Source organism: Bombus pascuorum, chromosome 14, assembly GCF_905332965.1.
Source record: "Bombus pascuorum chromosome 14, iyBomPasc1.1, whole genome shotgun sequence".
Lineage (NCBI taxonomy): Eukaryota > Metazoa > Arthropoda > Insecta > Hymenoptera > Apidae > Bombus > Bombus pascuorum.
Genome location: NC_083501.1, coordinates 7,337,753 through 7,357,566, shown reverse-complemented (window position 1 = coordinate 7,357,566; position 19,814 = coordinate 7,337,753). Strand labels below are relative to the sequence as shown.

The 19,814-nt window shown below is 44.5% G+C and overlaps 1 protein-coding gene across 5 annotated transcripts in view; it reads right to left on the bottom strand.

Annotated features, from left to right (window-relative positions):
* The window catches only part of LOC132913924 (probable JmjC domain-containing histone demethylation protein 2C), a 228,782-nt gene that overhangs the window by 153,829 nt on the left and 55,139 nt on the right, over positions 1-19,814 (bottom strand). For all 5 annotated transcript variants that reach the window (XM_060972582.1, XM_060972585.1, XM_060972583.1 and 2 more), the window contains exon 7: positions 7,856-7,955. In XM_060972582.1, coding sequence (XP_060828565.1) covers positions 7,856-7,955 — 100 coding nt within the window. The remainder of the gene's footprint in view (positions 1-7,855; positions 7,956-19,814) is intronic.

Sequence of the window (19,814 nt, the reverse complement as noted above, 5' to 3'; positions counted from 1 at the left end):
TATTTCAAACTTCTTGTACATTTAATGGGACTTTATTCCCTAAATAAAATAAATAGGAAATTCCGCAATTTTTAGATGTTTTTCTCTTTTTCCAGATAAAACTCGAAAGGTATTTTTTCCCTCTTGCCCTATCTATTATTTCTCTTTTTCATCGTGCAAACAAATTAGATTTCATGTGGCGGGATATTCCAACGGAAGAGGGAACGTGCGGTACATACACGCAGCGACGTAAAAAATTTATCGCGTGTAGCATCGTGCACGCGCGGATTCCACAGGCGTGAAATTATCGGCAGAAACGCGCGCGGAGTCGAGCAGAAGAAATTTCTTCTGGTATAGCCGGTAATGAAATTTCCTCGGGGAACATTGCATCGGATGCGCGACATCCGCGGGAAAAAGAATTTCCGGCCGATCGATGAATTAATCTCGTGCGCGTCGTCGGGCGAAAAAAATGGTGGGAGACTGCGAATGGGACGTGTAAATAGCGCTGTGCGCATTCACCTTGCAAATCAATACTCGGCCGCATCATTAAATTCAGGCTTTTAATTTAACTGCCGCCGGATTGGTTGCTCGATGAAAATTACGGTTCGCGCCAACCAAACCTATCCAGATCAGATAAAACCTGTCCAGAATTGTTTATTGTTTGTTGCAATTCCGCTTACTCGATAACTTGTAGTGTTAACTGTTTTAACAATCGCAAGAAGAATTTCGATTTCCAGATAACTCGGGTACTCTGACGATCGTGTTAATTGCTTTAAACGATCAAAGGAAGACATTACGTACTTTTATATAAATTAAACGAAGTAATTCAAGATATTAGATTAGGTTACAACATATGAAATTTCAGATCCTTTACCTAGATTGTATCAAAGAGTATGTTGCGTGCCTGCAGTCTGATTTATATTGAAACGTCGATTTATGCTTCTTGCTTTCATTTATCTTTTGTCGAAAATAGCATTGCAAGGCCTGCAACGTTCTATTTGCAACAATGAATATTCATCAACTCCCAATGTGCTACAATGAATACACATGAAATTAGTCATTTGCCTTCACGAGTCTAAACTTAGCAACGATTCACACTAGCCAAACTAGTCAAAGGTACGATCAGATCACAATCGAATGTAAAATTTTGCCAAGGCGTTCGCACTAGACGATCGGAAACAATCAAATCTCGTCGCAGTCTCTTTCGTTCTTATTCGCTCGAAGGAGAAACGATGTCGTTTTCCAAGCATACGTATAAAAATTTGTGTAACTGAAATCACGTAGCAGTTCGCTGTAATTTCGTACAAATTCAATTAAACGCTCCATGTTCCTTCTCGACAATTGAGCGATAAGGGATCTTGGTCGCTAGGAAACTCGATCGAACCGCCTACTGTGAATGCTCTCACTGGATTACGTGTCAGCGATTTTGCTGATTTGACGTGATCTGGGCGTATTGTGATCGCTAGTGTGAATCAAGCTTGGTGAATCTGCACAAATAACGCTAATACGTATATGGTTGTATTTAAAATTGAAAAATGGAGCAACTCGACTTCGAGAGAACGAGATGTTTTGAAAATAATTTTCAAAAGATCGCAAGGCTATAGATGAATGAACTTACTCCGATGAAAGATAAAGACACATCTATTCTGAGAAAGGAGATCGAACATTCCATATGTCACGACCTAATACAACATAGCCAGGAAGGAGGTGTCATGCGCATGCGCGATAGATCGTCACACACAAACAACACGATCGACGATGGATGAGTCACCTAGTAGGTGACTGTGGATTCATTCAAAAGTCGTGGCTCGCCTCGCATACTGTGTGACGATGTGCGATCGGTGTCCATTCGGGTCAAGCGATGCAAAACCTCTCTCTCCCTTTCCCCTGCTGTTCCGTGGCTGTCCGTGGTGTTGCGCAACTGCGCATACGTGAACGCGTATGCCAACACAGCCGATATCGATCTCGAAATTATGCATTCGTCGAACGACGTTTCCTACGCGCAGCCTCGTCGCCCAGCGATTTTCCGCTTCGGAACGGTGAATTAAAACGCGAAAAACCGAACGATCCATTTTTTCCCCTCAATCTCCGAACAAACGTTTTTTCTTCTTTTCTTTTTTCTTTTTCAATGCGAGATTTTATACGAGAATTCCTCGTGACAATTGAAACTTGTAATTTCTATTTTCCAGTAATTCGAAAGAACAAAAGAAAAGGAGAAAATCAATCAATTCGAAATCAATCAAAATCAAATCACTTTCAAATCATAAATTCATAGTCGATTAACGCGCGCAGTAATAAACTTTCGCGCTTTTCAATGCAAATCTTTCGAATATGAAATATCGAAACTGTTCCCTTATCCTTGGAAACTCTTCAATTATGGAACATAGTTTATGTTTCATATTGTATTCGCTTTATCGTTGAACGAATAGGACACATTTGGGAATCCGGAGATGCATAGTCTGGTGGCTAATTAGGCTGGTTAGTATCGGGTCGGAAACGTGAGGTATTTCGACCAGACAGTGATACGAGCTTTTTCCAGGCCATTTACAGGCTACACGCCGTTCATTGGCCGCCAGATGCGGCCTTGTCGACATGTGGTTCGACTAGCTTGCAATTCGTGCATACGCCGCGCGCCTAATGTTAAATGCATATACTACGGGAATACGACAGACCGCCCACGTGCTGTTCAACGATACTTTAATCTGCCGTTTGCAGTCCTCGTTGCGACTGTACCTACATCGTTCTCCTAAACTTTGAAACGATTACTCCACCGGTCGACGAGTAATTGAAAATCGCCTCGCGATCGTCTTAACGCGTTCTCGTATATTATAATAGCTAGATTTTGAAATCAAGAGAAATGAAAGGTTGTGCAATCGGAACGATGAACAGCTCAGAGAAATCTGTCTGGCGGAAATATTTGAACATTTACCATGGAAAACTGTCAAGTGGAAATTTCCTGGTGAATTTTAAAACTAAAAATTCATAGTAAAATTGCAAAATATATATAACAAATCCACGTAATTTCCTATAACGAACATAATATAGTCATAAATGATATTTACGAGCGAAACACCTCTGCGAGCTTCCTCTATACATCACAGTCGTTCATTAATCGGATTCTCTCGCTACTTTTGTATCGATAGAAGAAGGAAATCACCGATTCGAATACGTTTCACGATCTCGTAACCGTAGAGGGAGTCGTCTCTAACGAACACGTCTTTCGCTCGTTCGATTCTCAATAAATCTCGATTTACTATGTTCCCAGGAGTAGCCCACCTTTCTCACGGTTCGCTCTTTGAAGACTTATAGAGCGACGTTTCTTCTTCCTCGAGCGAGGACTGTCGGACGAGGGACTCGACTTTGAGAAGTTGGCAGACGACGAAAGAAAGAAGAAAAAACAAGTGTCGACGTCTTTGCAACCAGGATTGGTAAGCTGCCAAGCAAGTCGTACGTATTACAACCAGTAACCACTGCTATCAATCTCATTCTCGTACAATCTCCTCGCTCCATGTATATTTTTTACTAAACTTGCACCCGTTTTTTTTTTCTTTTTTTTTTTTAGTGGAACTGCATTCACGGCATTTCGCGCAAACGATCGTCGATCAAACGAAAAGTATTTCCGTAACGAGCGAAATTAATTTCTGAACTTGTTAGAATCGTTGAGAATTCTGTGATTAATGTGTCACGGTATTTTTACTACGGAAGTTGCCTTTGTTATGCATGCGCTGTTGAAATATTAAATTCCTCGTGTTCGGTGTTCTGCTAATTAGCAGGAAGAAACTATGAATTATTTTTTAATTATCGGTAATGTGGGAACAGGAATTTTTGACGATTGTTTCTATCGAGTAACTGAGTTTCAAGTGTCAGAGATACGTAAATCGACCGAGCAACTTGAGAGTGGCACGACTATCCAAAGTTTCGAGACTGTATACTATGCGGAGTTTGCTCGAATACAGTGAAAGAGATTGTGAAATAGGAAATGCCTGGAATTTAGAATAGTACAGTCTTTGAATTATATTCCATCGCGTTGTATCGTACTTTTACCATCTCAACATACATAATGTTTTTTATCTTGATATTGGAACTTTCACAGATAAAATTTTCAACGACACACGTTTCGCTAATTAACGCATGATATTTTCACCTAGAGTGTATCTACTCTTCTTTCGTCCATTTTCTTTTGACTTTCTCTTCTAAAATATTTACGCGACGTGGATTTTCCTCGGGCCGAAATAGAGAAGAATTCCATTCCACCCCCGGTTTTTGCTCGCTATTACTACGAAGTATCATCGCCCGATGCAGAGAGAGAGAGAGAGAGAAAGAGAGAGAGCTGACAGTGTCTCGTAGTTGTATTTTCAGCAACGTGTCATCCGGTTCGCGTTTTATGCGATGCGTTTATTTTCGGAGGGAGGCGGAGGGAGAAAAAGGGGAGAAAAGAGAAGTTGGTCGAGACGAAGCGAGGAATTACAGCGACGCAGGCCCCACTTCAAAGGAGCCCTCGTTACTTTATTAGCGCGTGCCTCTACCTCGTACCTCGCAGAAAGAAAGATCGTGGCTTTGAATCTTTGCTCGTGAAACACTGGATAAGTTCCCAGAACGATCGCATAAATTTCTTTGCTTTCCACGCGGCGGCAGAATCGAAACCGATGCTCCGCATCTTCCTTCGGACGTTTTCTATTTCTCTAGAACACCGAGAATTATCGTTCTCCGCGTAGTTTTCTCTTTTCTCCCTCGGAGAATACGTAATCGCGAGCTTTCGATCGATCGCCAACGCGTCTAAACGTCCAATGATTTTTATAAAATTATTTTTATAAACGTATTATGCATCTTATACGAAACTTCTCGAAATTTAATTAGCACGAGACACGATTATCGTACGTTGGTATAATTTTATATAGACACACATCTGTGTCGGAATATATTTAATCAAAAATTAGAATACAGCAGGAATAGCCATCTCAAATATATAATTAGCTCTAAAGCTGATCTCGCCAAATTTTCTAACTTACTAATAATATCTAATTAAACGTTCACGTATCTTAATGATTTTCAGATGTACGAGCGATTGCATACATTTTCAGACCCGTTTCGTGTAACACACATAATATATCCATAAAAAGTTTCTACGAGTGTTCGAATACTTTCGTGACCCACTCTACGTAATCTCCAACTTTCGATCGAACACAGATTGTACATTCGATAGAACGCACGTGTGTAATATATTTCCATTGTCGTGCTATTAATCTTTCTCCGTGGAGAAATTGAAAAATCACGGGGAATCCCACAGAACGGGATTGTGGAACACGCGACCAACTTTTCGTATCGATGTTTTACGCTTTCGAGAGGTTTGCAGGCGATCTTGCGCACGGCCAAGTATGCATACTCTAGACTCTAGGTCTAGACTCTAGGCTCTAGAGACTCGAGTGGACATGCAGGAAACGAGAAATAGAGAAGCAATCGCGACGGCTATATCTGTCCGATGACGTAAGGGGACTTTTGCGATGCACTCGCTTCTCTTTCGACTTCCTGCTGCCTGTGCAGAGAAAAGAAAAGAAGAGTGATGCACTCACGATTTCTAACTCGACGACAGCTATCCACTTCCCTCTGATCAACACGAAATCGGAAAACGTGTTCTGTTAACGACGTGACAAATGCTGATGGCATACCATTGTTAATTACTAGCGTATGAATATTTATTACTAATTTCTGTTGCGAATCTATCACTTAAAAAAGAAGTTCCAAGCTACGAGAAGAATTATAATTTCTTGATGGAAACGGCGAATTATATCGTTGATATAACGTGTATCTTTTATATTTTTAGCAAAGAAACTTAACGACTAAGCGCAGAATAGCAGCGAATTAATCGACTAGGGTAAAACTGATTGCCGAATCGCCTCGAGTGGCCAATTGTCGATATGATTCTGGCGTGGAATAATTGGCGAATTAATGAAATAATTTTTTCAATTAAGGAACTATCGGACGAGGACGGATCTGGAAATAAAATTTGCGAACGGCAGGCTTGCCAAAGCATGCCAAGAATAGTTCCTCTCTGTCGAATCACGCGGTCTTTCGTTAATTTCCTAGAGCAAATGCCATTGTGGAGAACCAACTGTCGCCGATGAATATACCGGTTCCGTAATTGAAGCGCAATGCAACGTAGAAAATCGGATTATAGTTGAAATTTCTCTCCGTGAATGTGACTTGCTGGTTAAAATTTGACATTTCCAATACGGGGCAGCGTCTCAATTATTCAGGTGTTCGCCGAACGACCGAGAATTCGAAAGTAAATACTCCGGTATTTAAGCATAAATCGAGTTTAATTCATTGGCAACGTCTAAAATTAGTCAGATATTTAGAAATTGGAATGATTCGATGCGTGATTGGATTTCTTCGGGCAGATAAAATTAATTTGCCAGAGTCAGGATATACGGGCAACCAGATTGATTTCAACTCTACTTCCTGTCAATTTCTCGGTTTCATTTCAATAATTACCCGATCGATGTTCCATTATCATCCAGGAATTTTATTTAAAAAATCGTTCAAATCTTGAAAGAAGCTACGCTATCGAAAATTTCTACGAAAAATTACAATCGTCGTTATATCGTTGCGACCAATCCGATAGCTCCGACGTTGAGTGTTCGTTTTCGGACAAAGCTTGAAAATCCCGGAGTTCCATCAACATCAGCACCCTCTTTCGCTTCAGAGTCAGCACTTCCTTCCTGCGTGAAATCCCTCGTACGAGCTACGATTCTTTCCATCTCCCCTCGCCCCTTAAAACCAGAAGAGATTCAACCAGACCAGGCAACGAGTCTTTTGTTTGTGGACCGGTTCTTCTTGGTTCTTCGAATCATTTATTCCCCTTGGCGCGCCTCCCTGCCTACCCAGATATCTTTTCCATCCTTCCCACCCAAGCTTTCTTTTTTACCCCTCTTCTTCCGCTCCGCCCTTAACTTCTTCTTTCCCTTTCACAGCCTGCTCTTTTTCTATACCCTGTCCTCTACAGCGCAGTCTCTGCCCCTAGAGAGACGATGCACTTTAAGGCGGCCCTAATTCCACATGGGCTCCCCCCCTCTCTCTCCCTCTCTTTTTCTCCTTTTCTCACACTGGTTTAATCAATGAGCCCAATGCTCGATCCTATCGTCGGAAACCTTCTTGTCCGACCTTTGAGTGGCTCGCTCGATCGTGCCCTATTAGGTACGACCCTATCCGACCTCCCTTCATCAACCGTAGGGTAGATATAGCCCACGCGTTAGAACGAGGTTTTGCTCTATTATTCTTTTCTCGTACTGATTGTTCGCAGATGAAATATTTGCTTTTTCTCCGGTCGCCAAAGCTGAGTTATTGCGTGGTATATCACGTTGGAATTTTTATGTGGCGACTCGAGTCCAACGGAGAAGTTAGACTCTTTCTTAATATAAATATGAAAGGGTTGACAGCTTGGGCGATGGTATAGAAAAATCTTGCAAATTGTAACTAATTTGAGACGCCTTGCACCGAATTCGGTATACAGTAAAATCTCCGTATTCGCGGTTTTACCTACCCTAAGTTCAGAATTAGTTTCACCGATTTAAGCCGTGATTCTGAAAGATTGAATGGGAAGTTTCCAATCGAGATTCTCAATGCTGAAAATTATATGAGCGCTGCAGAAAAACCAGCAGATGATCCTTCTAGCGAGAAGCTATTTTATCATTGGATATTTTCATCAGTGTCTAATTGTTTGACCGATCGATGAATTGAATTCTGCCGTAGCTATATAAGCTACGTGATCTATGTTCGTGAATATAGAGATTTCACTGTACTTGTAACAATTAACGCAGATGCAGATGGATAATTAGAGCTGCACCTGCGTATACGACAATGTAATTAATGTTCTTACCTTTTTCCAGATGCTGCGAGATTGGGCTCTGTATCCTAGGAGTAGTTTGCAGTTGCGCGGCGTTTCCTGGACGTCCTCGGGGTCTTCTTCCAGGTCGCGGCTGAAATACAAGAGAAATAGATTTACTTTTGCCAGGCAGTTTCTAAAATAACGCTAAAAACGAAAGTACGCTTCGAGAACATTTGACTTCTTTATTACGTCTGTATTTCCCTACGGATGTATGATAGTAACGTCAGTCTGGCCCCTTTGTTGTCACTCGTAAAGTCACGCGACGGCACTCGAAGGCTAACTTGGACAGGGTTGCGAATAAACGGGGTGCAGGCGGTCCGCGTCTTTGTTCAACTGGCGCATTTATTACCGTAGATAAACGCGACAGCGTGGACGGCAGTAGAGATAAACGCCGCCACGCCGTTCCGTATACTGGGTGATCCGGGCAGAATGCAAATAGGTGCACAGTGTTAATTTTATTATTAAAACACCATAGATTTTTACGCGTTTACGGGAAATTTACAGATGCACAGTATTATAAAATAGTTGAAATAAATATTCAAAATGCGATATCTAATACTTATTATAAATTATAACAAATATTATTTAATCTGTGTATTAATAAAATATTATTTAGTCTGCCTGTGTTCACGAAAATACCAACTCGCATAAACACACGCAGACTAATTTTCGTCGAACAAACGTGAATATTCGTAGAAGAAATTTTGAAAGAAATTTTGTTCGGGGCACCCTGTACAGCACCGAAATATCAAACTACTCGAAAGTCACTGTAATTATTTCAAATAAAATCTCGACGCTCGCGTAGCATGAACTTTGGTATTATTTTCGCCGAACAATGGTAAAGATTGGAGAATTTATAGAAGTCTCGTTTGTTTGGGTCACGCTATACAATGGCGGTGTAAAGGGGCCACCGGGTACGCTGCGCGAAGAAGGAAACACGAAAGAAGGCGAGACGTAGGCGAATTTACGAGCGTGGAAAGGATACGCGGCTGGATTATCGGTCGGTGAATATTCTTGAGGAACAAGCTGCAAGAGTGGTGGAGACGCCTCGAGAGAAATTAAAAGCCAGTATCGGTCATGAATATACGAAAAGGTGATGGGGAATTGCCTCCGAAGAGATACTCCAGATAAGACGCTCTGAACAGCGAATAAACTAAGCAGAGTTTCGAACGATGTGCATTCTGTCGGATTTCATCGCAAGTTATCCATCGATCTGATACGAGTTTAAGCGTTCGAAGAGCATTCGTAGTTCCGGCAAATTCACCAGTTTCTAAATTTGACGATCGCTAACATCGATTATGCTATTTCACAATTTCGAGCAAAACGTAAATCTAAATATGCAACGTGTTCGAACACTTTTACGACCAACTGTATATTTCAGCAACATGGTCGCAAACACACGACAAACGGATAACAAAATATTCGCGAGTACTAGAAAGGACATGCCTTATGATCCTTTTTTCTCGTGCAACTCGGTCCCTCCGGTTGAAAAAGTGAGGGGACAGGTCGCGACCTCCTCTAGTCTGAGTGCCAGAAAAGAAGACTCCAGCCTGTTTTATTGTGAATCGAGGTTAAAGTCTCTGGCACGGGACCAGGCATTTCACCTAGGCCGTCGCATTCCGCCGGATGCACATGGCCACGCACATTATGTGGCCCTTATGTAGTCTCGTGTGTATGTATGTACCTTCCTCACATACCGACCGCTTCCCCTTATGTAGCCTCGGCCGGCTGATCTACAACTCGTGTACACACAGGCAAGCATTAAAAGGGGAGGCGGTCGTCTACACGGGGGAAGCTCATGAAATAAATAGTTTGCGCCGTCGCTCCGGGCTTTGTGTCGCTATTGCTGCGCCAGTGGCGTAGCTTCGGCTTCCTTCGATATTCGCACCAGGAATGCGGAATAAGTGGGCCGACCAAGGAATCTCGCACGACCGAATTATTAATGTTTCGTCGCGGCCAGACTCGTTAGAAATACGCCGACCGAAGATCGTATCGACTCGCTCGTTACTCGCACGCGAGCAACCTAATCGATTTCACCGACCAATATCCATAAGAGCCTGTATCACTGGCTTAGGAGCACGATTTATACGTAGCCTTTAGCATGGGACGCTCGAGTGTTTAATTACGATTTACCTCTTATCACGATGATAGTGAAAATACAAGTAACCGTATTCTGATAGCAGCGAATAAGCAAAGTTTCCTTCCGATAAATAAATTTCCATGATACGTAGAAGCTTCGCGCTGAAATTTCTCGTAAAAGCGATCGTCTACAAAATTTAAAAGACGGTGAAGAGCGTTCGTGGACACGTTTAGATATCCGATAACGATAAACGTACGGCAGGGGCATCGCGCAATTACCGTAACAGGGTCGTGTAGTGGTCGAAGGATATGCAGTCTGGGCAGAGCGTTACGGTCGCCTCACGGATGATCCCATAATGCCATTAACGCACCGAGCAACCTCCGCTGTTGCTAGTGATATCGTTGCCGCAGGCGGATATAGGCGGATAGCACCTTTTTCCGGCATATGCTAATCTAATTAATGGCGACACGGAAAGTCGAAGCTGTGTGTGCGACGATCGCACGTACGTATGTATGCGTATGCACGGGAACAGTCTGGCGCTGCTTAAGTGGTTACCTATGTAACTGGAAAAGATCAGCGCGCAAATATGCATTGGCGTAGCCAGCCGAGAATATCCACCCAACTAACGAATAGTACGGACCAGCTTCGATAACGTAAGAGTTCAATTTGCGAGAAAAGGCTTTTACCATCTATCGAACATCTTTCATTTTGTTCTAAATCTCTCCTTCTACGAAAACTCAAACTCGAAAAATTATGCAACGTTCGTATTTCAGTTTTGTATCGTTTCACCATACACCAAGACTATAGCCAAACTTTTGATCGATAACGTATGCAGAGACGAAGGGTGGCGCGATAAAGCTAGCCAGCTCGCTTGTTTACCGATTTTTACCGCCTACTATCGTGGCCAACCGGTTCTCTGGATACCGGTTGCTCTTTCCTGCCTGTAAACTGGTCCACCCATGCTGTCGACCCCCCTTCGTTCGCAGTATATTCGCCATTTTATCCTATCCAGAAATCTCGATCAATTTCCTCGCCTCTTTTTATCTTTTTCTCGCACTTCTCTTCGTTACCCTTGCGCACGATTCACCAAAAATGTGTTCTCATACTTGTATATATTTCGCCTTTCTGCGAGGAAGCTGGCCAGTTCATTTGGAAGGTACCAAAGACATGGAACCTATCTAAAACGGTGGTAGATACGGAATATGAAAGACAGTCGCCATTGAAGAAAGCATTATGCGATCGTGAACGAATTCACGTAACAGGGCGTATCGTTTACGCGACTTTGACATGCGACAGCAACCGCTGTAAGAGAGATACGGTGGACGTGACTCGTTTTATCTATGCGCATACTTGACTCACATACAAGTCAAGTATCTCGGCGAGGTATTGACAGTCAGGAGGGATCCGTCTGTTCGATTCGCGTACCTTGACGCGTGATAAGTGACAACGACTGATAACAGCCGCGTATTCACGCCCATTATCACACCGCTATCCGAGCCTTGCTCGATTGGATCGTTGAGAATTTTGGTTCGCTCAAAGTTTCCAGACGAACGAGCAACGTGCGAATATCTGCTCGCTAATTCCTCGGATATTTCCCCTCTGCTTCGATCTATTCGTTCAGCCATTTAGTCGATCGATTGACCTCTGACTTGGCGGATAGTCTAACTTCTCATAAATTTATCCTCAGAGACAAATTTTGCGCTTATGAATAATTGTCGGCCAGCCGATGTCTGAAAGAGGAATCTGGGAATACGACTGTCAGATATGCAATAGCGGCCGATTAAATATGACTGAACGTTGCTATTCGTAGCGAAGCGGAGTGATTTCGAGAGACGACAAAACAGGAGTCATCTTCGATTCGCACGTTAGAAACGATTATTAATTCAGAATTTCTCGTTGAAATAATAATGAATAGATAGTTACACGCTACCTACCGTTGTAAGAGTAATCCTTTTGTCTTTTTGAAAGATTGCGCTCACATCTAAATCTTGAACGAGTCTATTGATAAATATTTTACACCTCTGTTGCTTCTTTTGATAAGAATCTATAACCAACTTACACGACCACTATGAAAGAAAAATATGGATAAGTGATATTTTTGTGTTTACAGGAAAGCAATATTCAACCTTAAAATACCGACGATCCATTCTACTTAAACAAAATTCCCTTCCTATTTGATCTTCGGGTTAAACATATTTCACTGAATATTTCAAAAATATCGATCGTCGTAATATCCAAGTTAGAGCCACGTTGTTTTTCTTTTTACAAAACGTGGTGGGTTGATTATCTATTTTTAAGATCTGTAATTTTAAATCTAGAAGCTTTTTTCCCCACCGTTGGCCCAGGACTCTTGAAAAATACAAGCTGAACAGTATAAAAAACACACATAGAAAAAAAGAGAAAAAGAATGAGAAGTGGAGAGAAGAAAAAAGCTAATTCAGCAAGTGCTGGCGAAAAAGTTACGTTTCACGGCAGTTCTTTGAAAAGTGGTAGCGCGGTTAAATCGAGCCACCCTGTATACGCATTCATGCATAGTACACGCGTTCCCGTCGTTCGCAAAGAGTCGCAGACGCGTTTATGTAGACATTCGTACATATGTACGAGTATCTACGTATGCGCGCGGCGCTCGTCTCTCGGCACATGGCCGATGTTCTATATATAAGCGCGTTTCTATGTAAGCGGTGTGTGTAACGCCAACGGACCGGCAGATATTCCGATCGATCGTACCGGGTTATCTGACTGCCAACGAGAATTCATTTTCCCTTCCATTCGTCTCTCTTTCTCTCCAAGCTCGCTCGTCCACCCATACACCCACCCTTTTCCCTCCTGCAACCGTCTCTTGCTTTTCTTCCTTCTCTTGCCGTATCCGCGCTTCTCTTTGCTCGCTCTGTTTCACTCTCTTTTCTACACGCGTACATAAAGGATCTCGCGTACACCATCGCTCAAAAGTTTCTACCGCGTGAATAAGGGAAAGGGCTCTCGAATTTTTCCCTCAGATCGATCCTATTTCGCTCTGTATATCTCCTTTCAATTAGAGCCTCTTTGTCGCCGAATCTCTTTCGTGTTAGGTTTGTGGTTAGGACGCTTTGATTAGGACTTTTATGTAGGTACATGTGTGTCATATCGAACATTTTCTCACTCGTTTCACCAACTACTATCCGTTTTATATCTGCGGACCCGTTCTGTTAATTCATTTTCATAACCTACAATGCTGCACGTTAACGAATAATTTAATAGTATTTGTCCGTGTATTATAATATTTTGTGATTTTTAATAGTGCAGTGCACTCCGAAGTTGGCGCTGTAAACATAACCTAAAAGAATTCGCGTCGTACCCAGTGGACGTATTAATTCAATCTGATAAAAGATAACCTCACTTTGAATAATTATCGTAAATAGAGCTTGCTCGGGCTTACGAAAGGATTAGACAACGAGCATTTGCGCAATTCTGTTCGAATCGATGCGAAAGCGTCGTTCTTGAACGACATCGGTTTCCATGAGTTTTACCAGCTTATAAGTTCGCATACATTATCCAAAGACACGCTAAGTGTCTGCCGTGTCTCAAGTACACAGTCGACAGAATTTCAAAGTCGTTCCTTTCGAAAGTTACGAGAAAAGCGTCTATATTTTCTTCTAAGGGTATTTTCTTGCCATATAAACGAAAGGAAGTTTCGATAGCTAACGAACTTTTGCTCTCTCCTGGTTGCGCTTTGCGTTCTGTCACTTACCCGACACGTTAATCATGTTACGCGTGTACGCGCAAATAAAAGAAGGGCTGGCGGAAAAAACGTAGGAAGAATAATCAAATTCGCCGACAGTCAAGAGCCTTTGTTCTTTCTCGCGTATATTTTCGGTGCCTTCTGAAAAATTGGACCGTCCGCGTTTATCCTCCTAAGTTTAATAGCGTTAAAACAAATAGATATAGATACAAAGAGATCAAAATTCAAAGCGAGTGAGGTCGGATGCGATTTAACGAGAACAGCAGTTTCCAGGGAATTCGAGGCATAAAGCTGTAAATTCGAACTAGTGACCATCTACACTCTGCTTTGAAGGAAACGCACGAGCGACAAATTACGAATTTACGTCGTTTAATATCCGCGACGTGTATGGAATCGAACGCTGCAAACTACCTTTTAATATTCCTGATACAACGAAGTAAATATTATCGCGACAAAACTCGATTTATAGTTATGGTAAATGTACTATAACGCGTACAGCTATAAATTTCGAAGATGAAAAATGGAAGGTTTGCGTGAAACGCTCCGAGTGTCGGACTAACACGTATAATGCTGTAGAATCACTGAATCACGTTCTATTTTCTTCGCGGGTTGATAAGGAAATCGTATTAACTCCGCCATTAAAGGCGGAGGTGGCAATCAGAGTGGATCTTTAGCGATGGAACACTTACGTCTCGTGGCGCTGGAACCGTGGAATTGAAACCAGTTCGAGCCGGTCACCGTGCTGCACGTTTATCCATGAAAAATGGCCGTCCGTTGCTTTTGACTTTCACTTTACTTGACACAGCACACAATCATTCATCGAGCGCCGGGGTTAGAATTAAAAATCGCGCGTCACGCGCCACGAGAAACCGATATACATGTATCGTATACGTGCATATACATATACATATATATGTATATATACACCACCGGCTGTATCACGATTCTAAACGTTAAAATCCTGCACGCTCAAAATGCGACGTGTATCTTCACTGTGACAATCATTCCCTCGGTTCACTCGGCCTTCGAAGCGGGGACCTGTCGACATCGATCGAATCGATTCTGGTTACGAGCCTCACATATCGATAGGATCTCTCGATCCGTTTGGCTGCGATGCGACGACACTGTGATACTTCACGAGAGAGGATCGAAATATTCTCGAAATATTTGACGATTCCGCGCGACGCGTTTAGCTCTGGGATGCTCGGAAGATCGAGCTCGAAATAATTGGTAAATTCCGTTTAAAACGTTCGGACGGCGTATCGTAGTCGGTTAGAAACGCGGCGGCATCGTTAGGGAGCACTGCGTCTGGGAATGTTGCCAATTCGAGGCGCATTTCACTCGCAACTCGCATCTATCGCGTAAATCACAATTTCTTTCACGCGCGTCTCCGCGAACGGATTTATCGCGATTCGAAAGCACATATACATTACACACCACCGTTTTCGAACACGAGCCGAATAACTTTGAATTCCAGAGAATAACGTGAGAGCATCCGCGTCAAATATGGCTGGTTCTTGTCTCGTAGACGCGCTTCAAACAACACAACTGTGTCAAACTCGACAAAAGGAGAGCGGCCGGCAGTCAGGCTAAACCGGGATGCTCGAACAAAATCCTCGTCTCCGATAAACTTCAGCCCCCGCCCATCATTCGTTCAACGAACCGAGAGCCGGTGGAATTTTCAGCCGACTCTAGACACGACGTTCGCGTGCCAAGGACGCGTAGCAAACTTCACGGCAAGGCGATCGCGAATCGCGACACCGCGTCAATCGTTGATCTTCTTTCCGAACCAGAGGGCTCCGACGGTCTTTTGCAGTATCACCTCTCTCTTCCTTTCCTCCCTTTCTTTCTCTCTCTCTCTCTCTCTATCTATCTATCTATCTATCTCTATCTAATTATCAATCTATTTCTGGATGTAACTCTCTCGATCGGTTTTCTCCTATGGTTTATTGCGCACTCTCCTCGTGTTTCCGAATCAGCGATTAACAAACACTTCCTATTTCCGGCTGGATCATAGTCGGGAACCAGGGAAAAAGCACGGAACCAACGGATAAAGCGCCGGCACGAAAGCGTCACTACCCGTACGCGCCGATACGACACGACGGCAATAATAGAAAATCTTTGGGGTGGGATAAGCCGCGAGGGTGGGGGCACGTTCACCCTCGAGACGACGACGGCAAGTCGACAAGTGTAGAGACAAAAGCGCGCAGACGATCAGACACGAACTGCGATACGCGCGGCCCGCAGTGCTGCCGTCTACTGGTGCTCCGCGAGCTTCGTGGAATCCTCTCTCCCCCACTACGCGTTTCTGCCCATAGCTCCGACGCCCGCTCCCGCTCTCTGTCTCCGCTCCCGGCCTACGACACACCGACGCCCGATCACCCGATCCGCCGCCACTCCCTCCTCGCGTTCCCGTGCTTTCCTTGCCGGACCACCTTTCCCCTCTTTCCCCTCTTTACCGTTTCACTCTCCCGGTCCAACCTTCCGATCCTACTACCTCCTCCCTCGCCGCCCTTCTCTCCCTTATCCGTTCCATCCATCCCGTTCCGTTCCATTCCGTTCCGTTGCTACGACCCCCATCTCGAGACCCTAGGCAACGAGCAGCCGCCTTCGAAAACCGGGAGCGTCACGCGACCGACGATAATATTGCGAACGTGGCTCGTTGATGCATACCCGATAAACTCTCGGCCTTTTCCTCTTCCTCTTTTCTCGGTCTCCTATCTTCTATTATAGCTTTCTCTTTCCACCAGCCCAGTTTCAGCCTCCTATAACCAAGTACAGTCTCTCCGATTTCTGGCTTTACGAGAGACATTTGGTAAATGAATTTCAAGCGTATGTATCAGCTTTTAGAGACTCGAATTACGTCGACATAAAGCAGAGCGATCGTTATGTCATGAAACTTTGGATCGAACAGCAAACCATTTGACAGTACAATTTCCCGTAGCGAGGAAACGCATCGTCACGATCGTTTGCATAATGCCTCGCTCGCAATCGAATTGGTCGGAAGATTTATCGAGCGCTGGCGTGTTCCTCGCTCGAGAAACGACGCCACAAGGAAAGAGAGAAAAGCCAGGGGAATCTTTTGTGCTTGGCTCGGCGCGATCTCACGGATCGACGGTATCTAGAGCAAGTTCGCATCGGTCGGGCTCCAACGAGTGCGTCTCGTGTCGAGTCTACGCTGTGTGAGAGTATCTCCGCTAATTTCACTATACCGTGTACGTGAACAGAAGCCGAGATTGTACGCGGAAACCCATTGTGACTTGGCCAACCGTGAACGAAATGGCTACCTTTACGCTTTACTGGTTACGGCTACGCGGAATTTATTGGCAATCGATAGGGTTCAGGAGCGTGTGCCCTGCTCTTTTCGCCAAATCCTCGATCATTCCGAGTATCTAAATTTCTTTGGCTCGAATTCTGCATTTCAAATGTATGTATATACGTCTTATACTCTACCTCCCTCTCTCTTTCTCTCTTTCTCTCTCATTCCTTCTTTCTCTGTCGGTGGACTCGATTCCATTCGATTGATAAAACTTCGGGTTCCAAGTGTATAAATAAAACGACGCGTTGAACGATCGGCCATGCACGAGGATAGACCGCTATGCATAGACGATGAAACGCGGAAGGTAGGGCGAACAAGTCACGGAGCGTGGCGGCTTTATTTATGAGGCTTACAAAGTATCGATCCGGCACGTCATTCGGGAGTAGTTCGGCCAGCCGGGAACTTTGTTGTTGGGAACTGAAAGTTTCTAAGCGGGGAAAACTCCAGCACAAACAGGTGGAACGGGCGATGAAGGCCTTCTGGCGCCAGCCAATGCTACCTACGTACTTGCCTGTGTATGAGTGCACGTTACCCACACAGCGAGTCTAGGCTGCTGTACGAAGCACATCGATGTGGAACGTGCACGTGCGATTGAACTCTCTGCGCGTTAACAATATTGAGAGAGTCGGCGCGAGGGAGGGGCCACAAACAACCCTCCGCCACGAGAGATTCAAGGAGAAATTGCCAGGGTCAACCCCATCTATCGCGAGATGCTGCGGAATAAATGATCCTAAGCCCTACGATACCGGCCTCCGCTCTTTGCAAATAACTCTTACCGGAAGGGGAGGAACGTCGTTTCCGTAGCGATCAGTCGTGCAGTATAGTATAAGGATTTCGTTCGAGTAAAATATCCAGTGATAATTTATTACCAAAATTCCAGAGATCTATCTATTCGCGTCGAATCAAAGGCGCCATTTCGTTTAATGGAAAACTGTTCATTAGGGACGCGTGGAAAATGATAAGCTTTCGACAACGTAAATATAATCGCTGGATAATTCACGGGGCGTGGAAACGAAATTCTCTGAAATACTTCAAGCTGAATAATTTGTTCGTACCCGTGGTAGAGAGGAAGGGAGAGAGAAAGTGCGGTCGAATGCGGTATCGCAATTAATTTACGTGCTATTTTCTAACGAGCATTTCCGCTCGATGCCTCTTTTTTTCGCTTCTGTATCGGCAAATTTAACGCATTCCATTTCTTCTTTTCTCTATTTCCTCTTCTTCTTCTTTTTTTTTCTCTTTTTCTCTTTTTTCGTCAGCGTAATAATTCGATCTTTGTAGAGGTCAGTCGACTTTTCGCCCAGGATCCTGGCGATTAAACTTTCATGAAACTTCCGATGCAAATTTAATTACCGCGAAATTGAGTCGCGCACAAAAGAATCGAAGCGACGTGGAGCGTTTGATCGAATCGAGGAATTCCAGGACGAGAGGAGCGCGACATATGCACATATTCGATTTCGCTTGGAAACGATAATCCACTGACTCGTTTAAAAATGTCGGCCGTCTCGTCCTCGGATCGGACGAATCGATACACGATCCACCGCCGAATCCGCTCTCGCCGGTAACGCGCTATTGCTAAGCGGAAGTATTTCCGTCGATACGGAATAAATGGGAAAGCTGGGTGGTATCCGGACAAGCTCGTTAACGATTCATAACCCCCTACACTGCTTCGTTCGCGTATTTCGTCGATGTCTGGTCGAATGCGATTACGTAAGTGTATCTCTGAATCTCCCAACGCTCGAACGTAAACAGAATAAAACAAGAGTGAAAGAGGAATTTGTTCGGTCGATCGAGAGAAGGCGGCCAAATTTCGAGGAACGCGAGCCAGAGGACGCCGCGTCATGGTGAGGTTTAAGCCTAGAAAGGGCGCAAAGTTGTCGGAATTCCAGACAGTCGGGGAACGAAATTCACCAATTTGTAGGCTGATGTTTTGCGTTAGCTCTGGCCGGGCGGCAGGGATGTGTTTCGCGCCAACCACCAGCCACCCCCACCATCGTGGGCCCCCACCAGCCTGACCTGCCTGAGAATCAATACAGCTACCGACCGCCGCCCCAACCCCATCCAGCCAGCCATACCGTGCCCCACCTACTTTCCACGCTACGCACCCCCTTTTGCCATTCTCGAGTGCCGATTCCCATTCTGGGTTCGCAGCTTCAGAGCCCGACTTCCACCCCGTTCTCTCCATACTCTCGCGACCCTTGCCACTCTGCACGTTTCTCTTTCTGCCACTCTAACCCCTAGGCCTGCATTCTCCCCTCCCTTGATGCTCATCCCCTTCCGTTTCATTCGGATCTAGCAACCGCTCGACCATCTCTCTTCTTTCCATCGGTATCTCACTTCGCCCCCCAGGGGCGTCGGTCTCGCTCCACCTCGCCGACCAAACCCCTCTACCTCTGTCCTCCCACGTGCCACGAGGCTCGGTCGTTTTCTTTGAGCCGCCGGTGCAGACTCGGCCATCCACCCCTATTGGCTGAACGACTCTTTAAAGCGGCTAGATACCCCAGCCAGGTATAAAGATGAGACGAGGCCGATGAAAATGGTAGAAGAGCTTCTGAAGACGGGGGCGGAGAAAGGAAAAAGAAGGGTGAAAAAGCAAGGTGGAAACAAGAGGAAGTTTACGAGTCCAACATACCAGGTGAACTTGAGCAAAGTTCGGAGGAGGGAGATTGGCCGCCGGCCAACCCCCTTGCTCTCTCTCGCTAGGGTGTTTGCCCGATATTTACATTCGGATGAATCGGTCTGTCCACCGACGGTATTTCGAGTTTCGGCTGTTGCGATGTCTGGTTTGGTGCTGGCATTCGTTTGGATTGTTAATTGAGCTGCCGGCGAATCGATG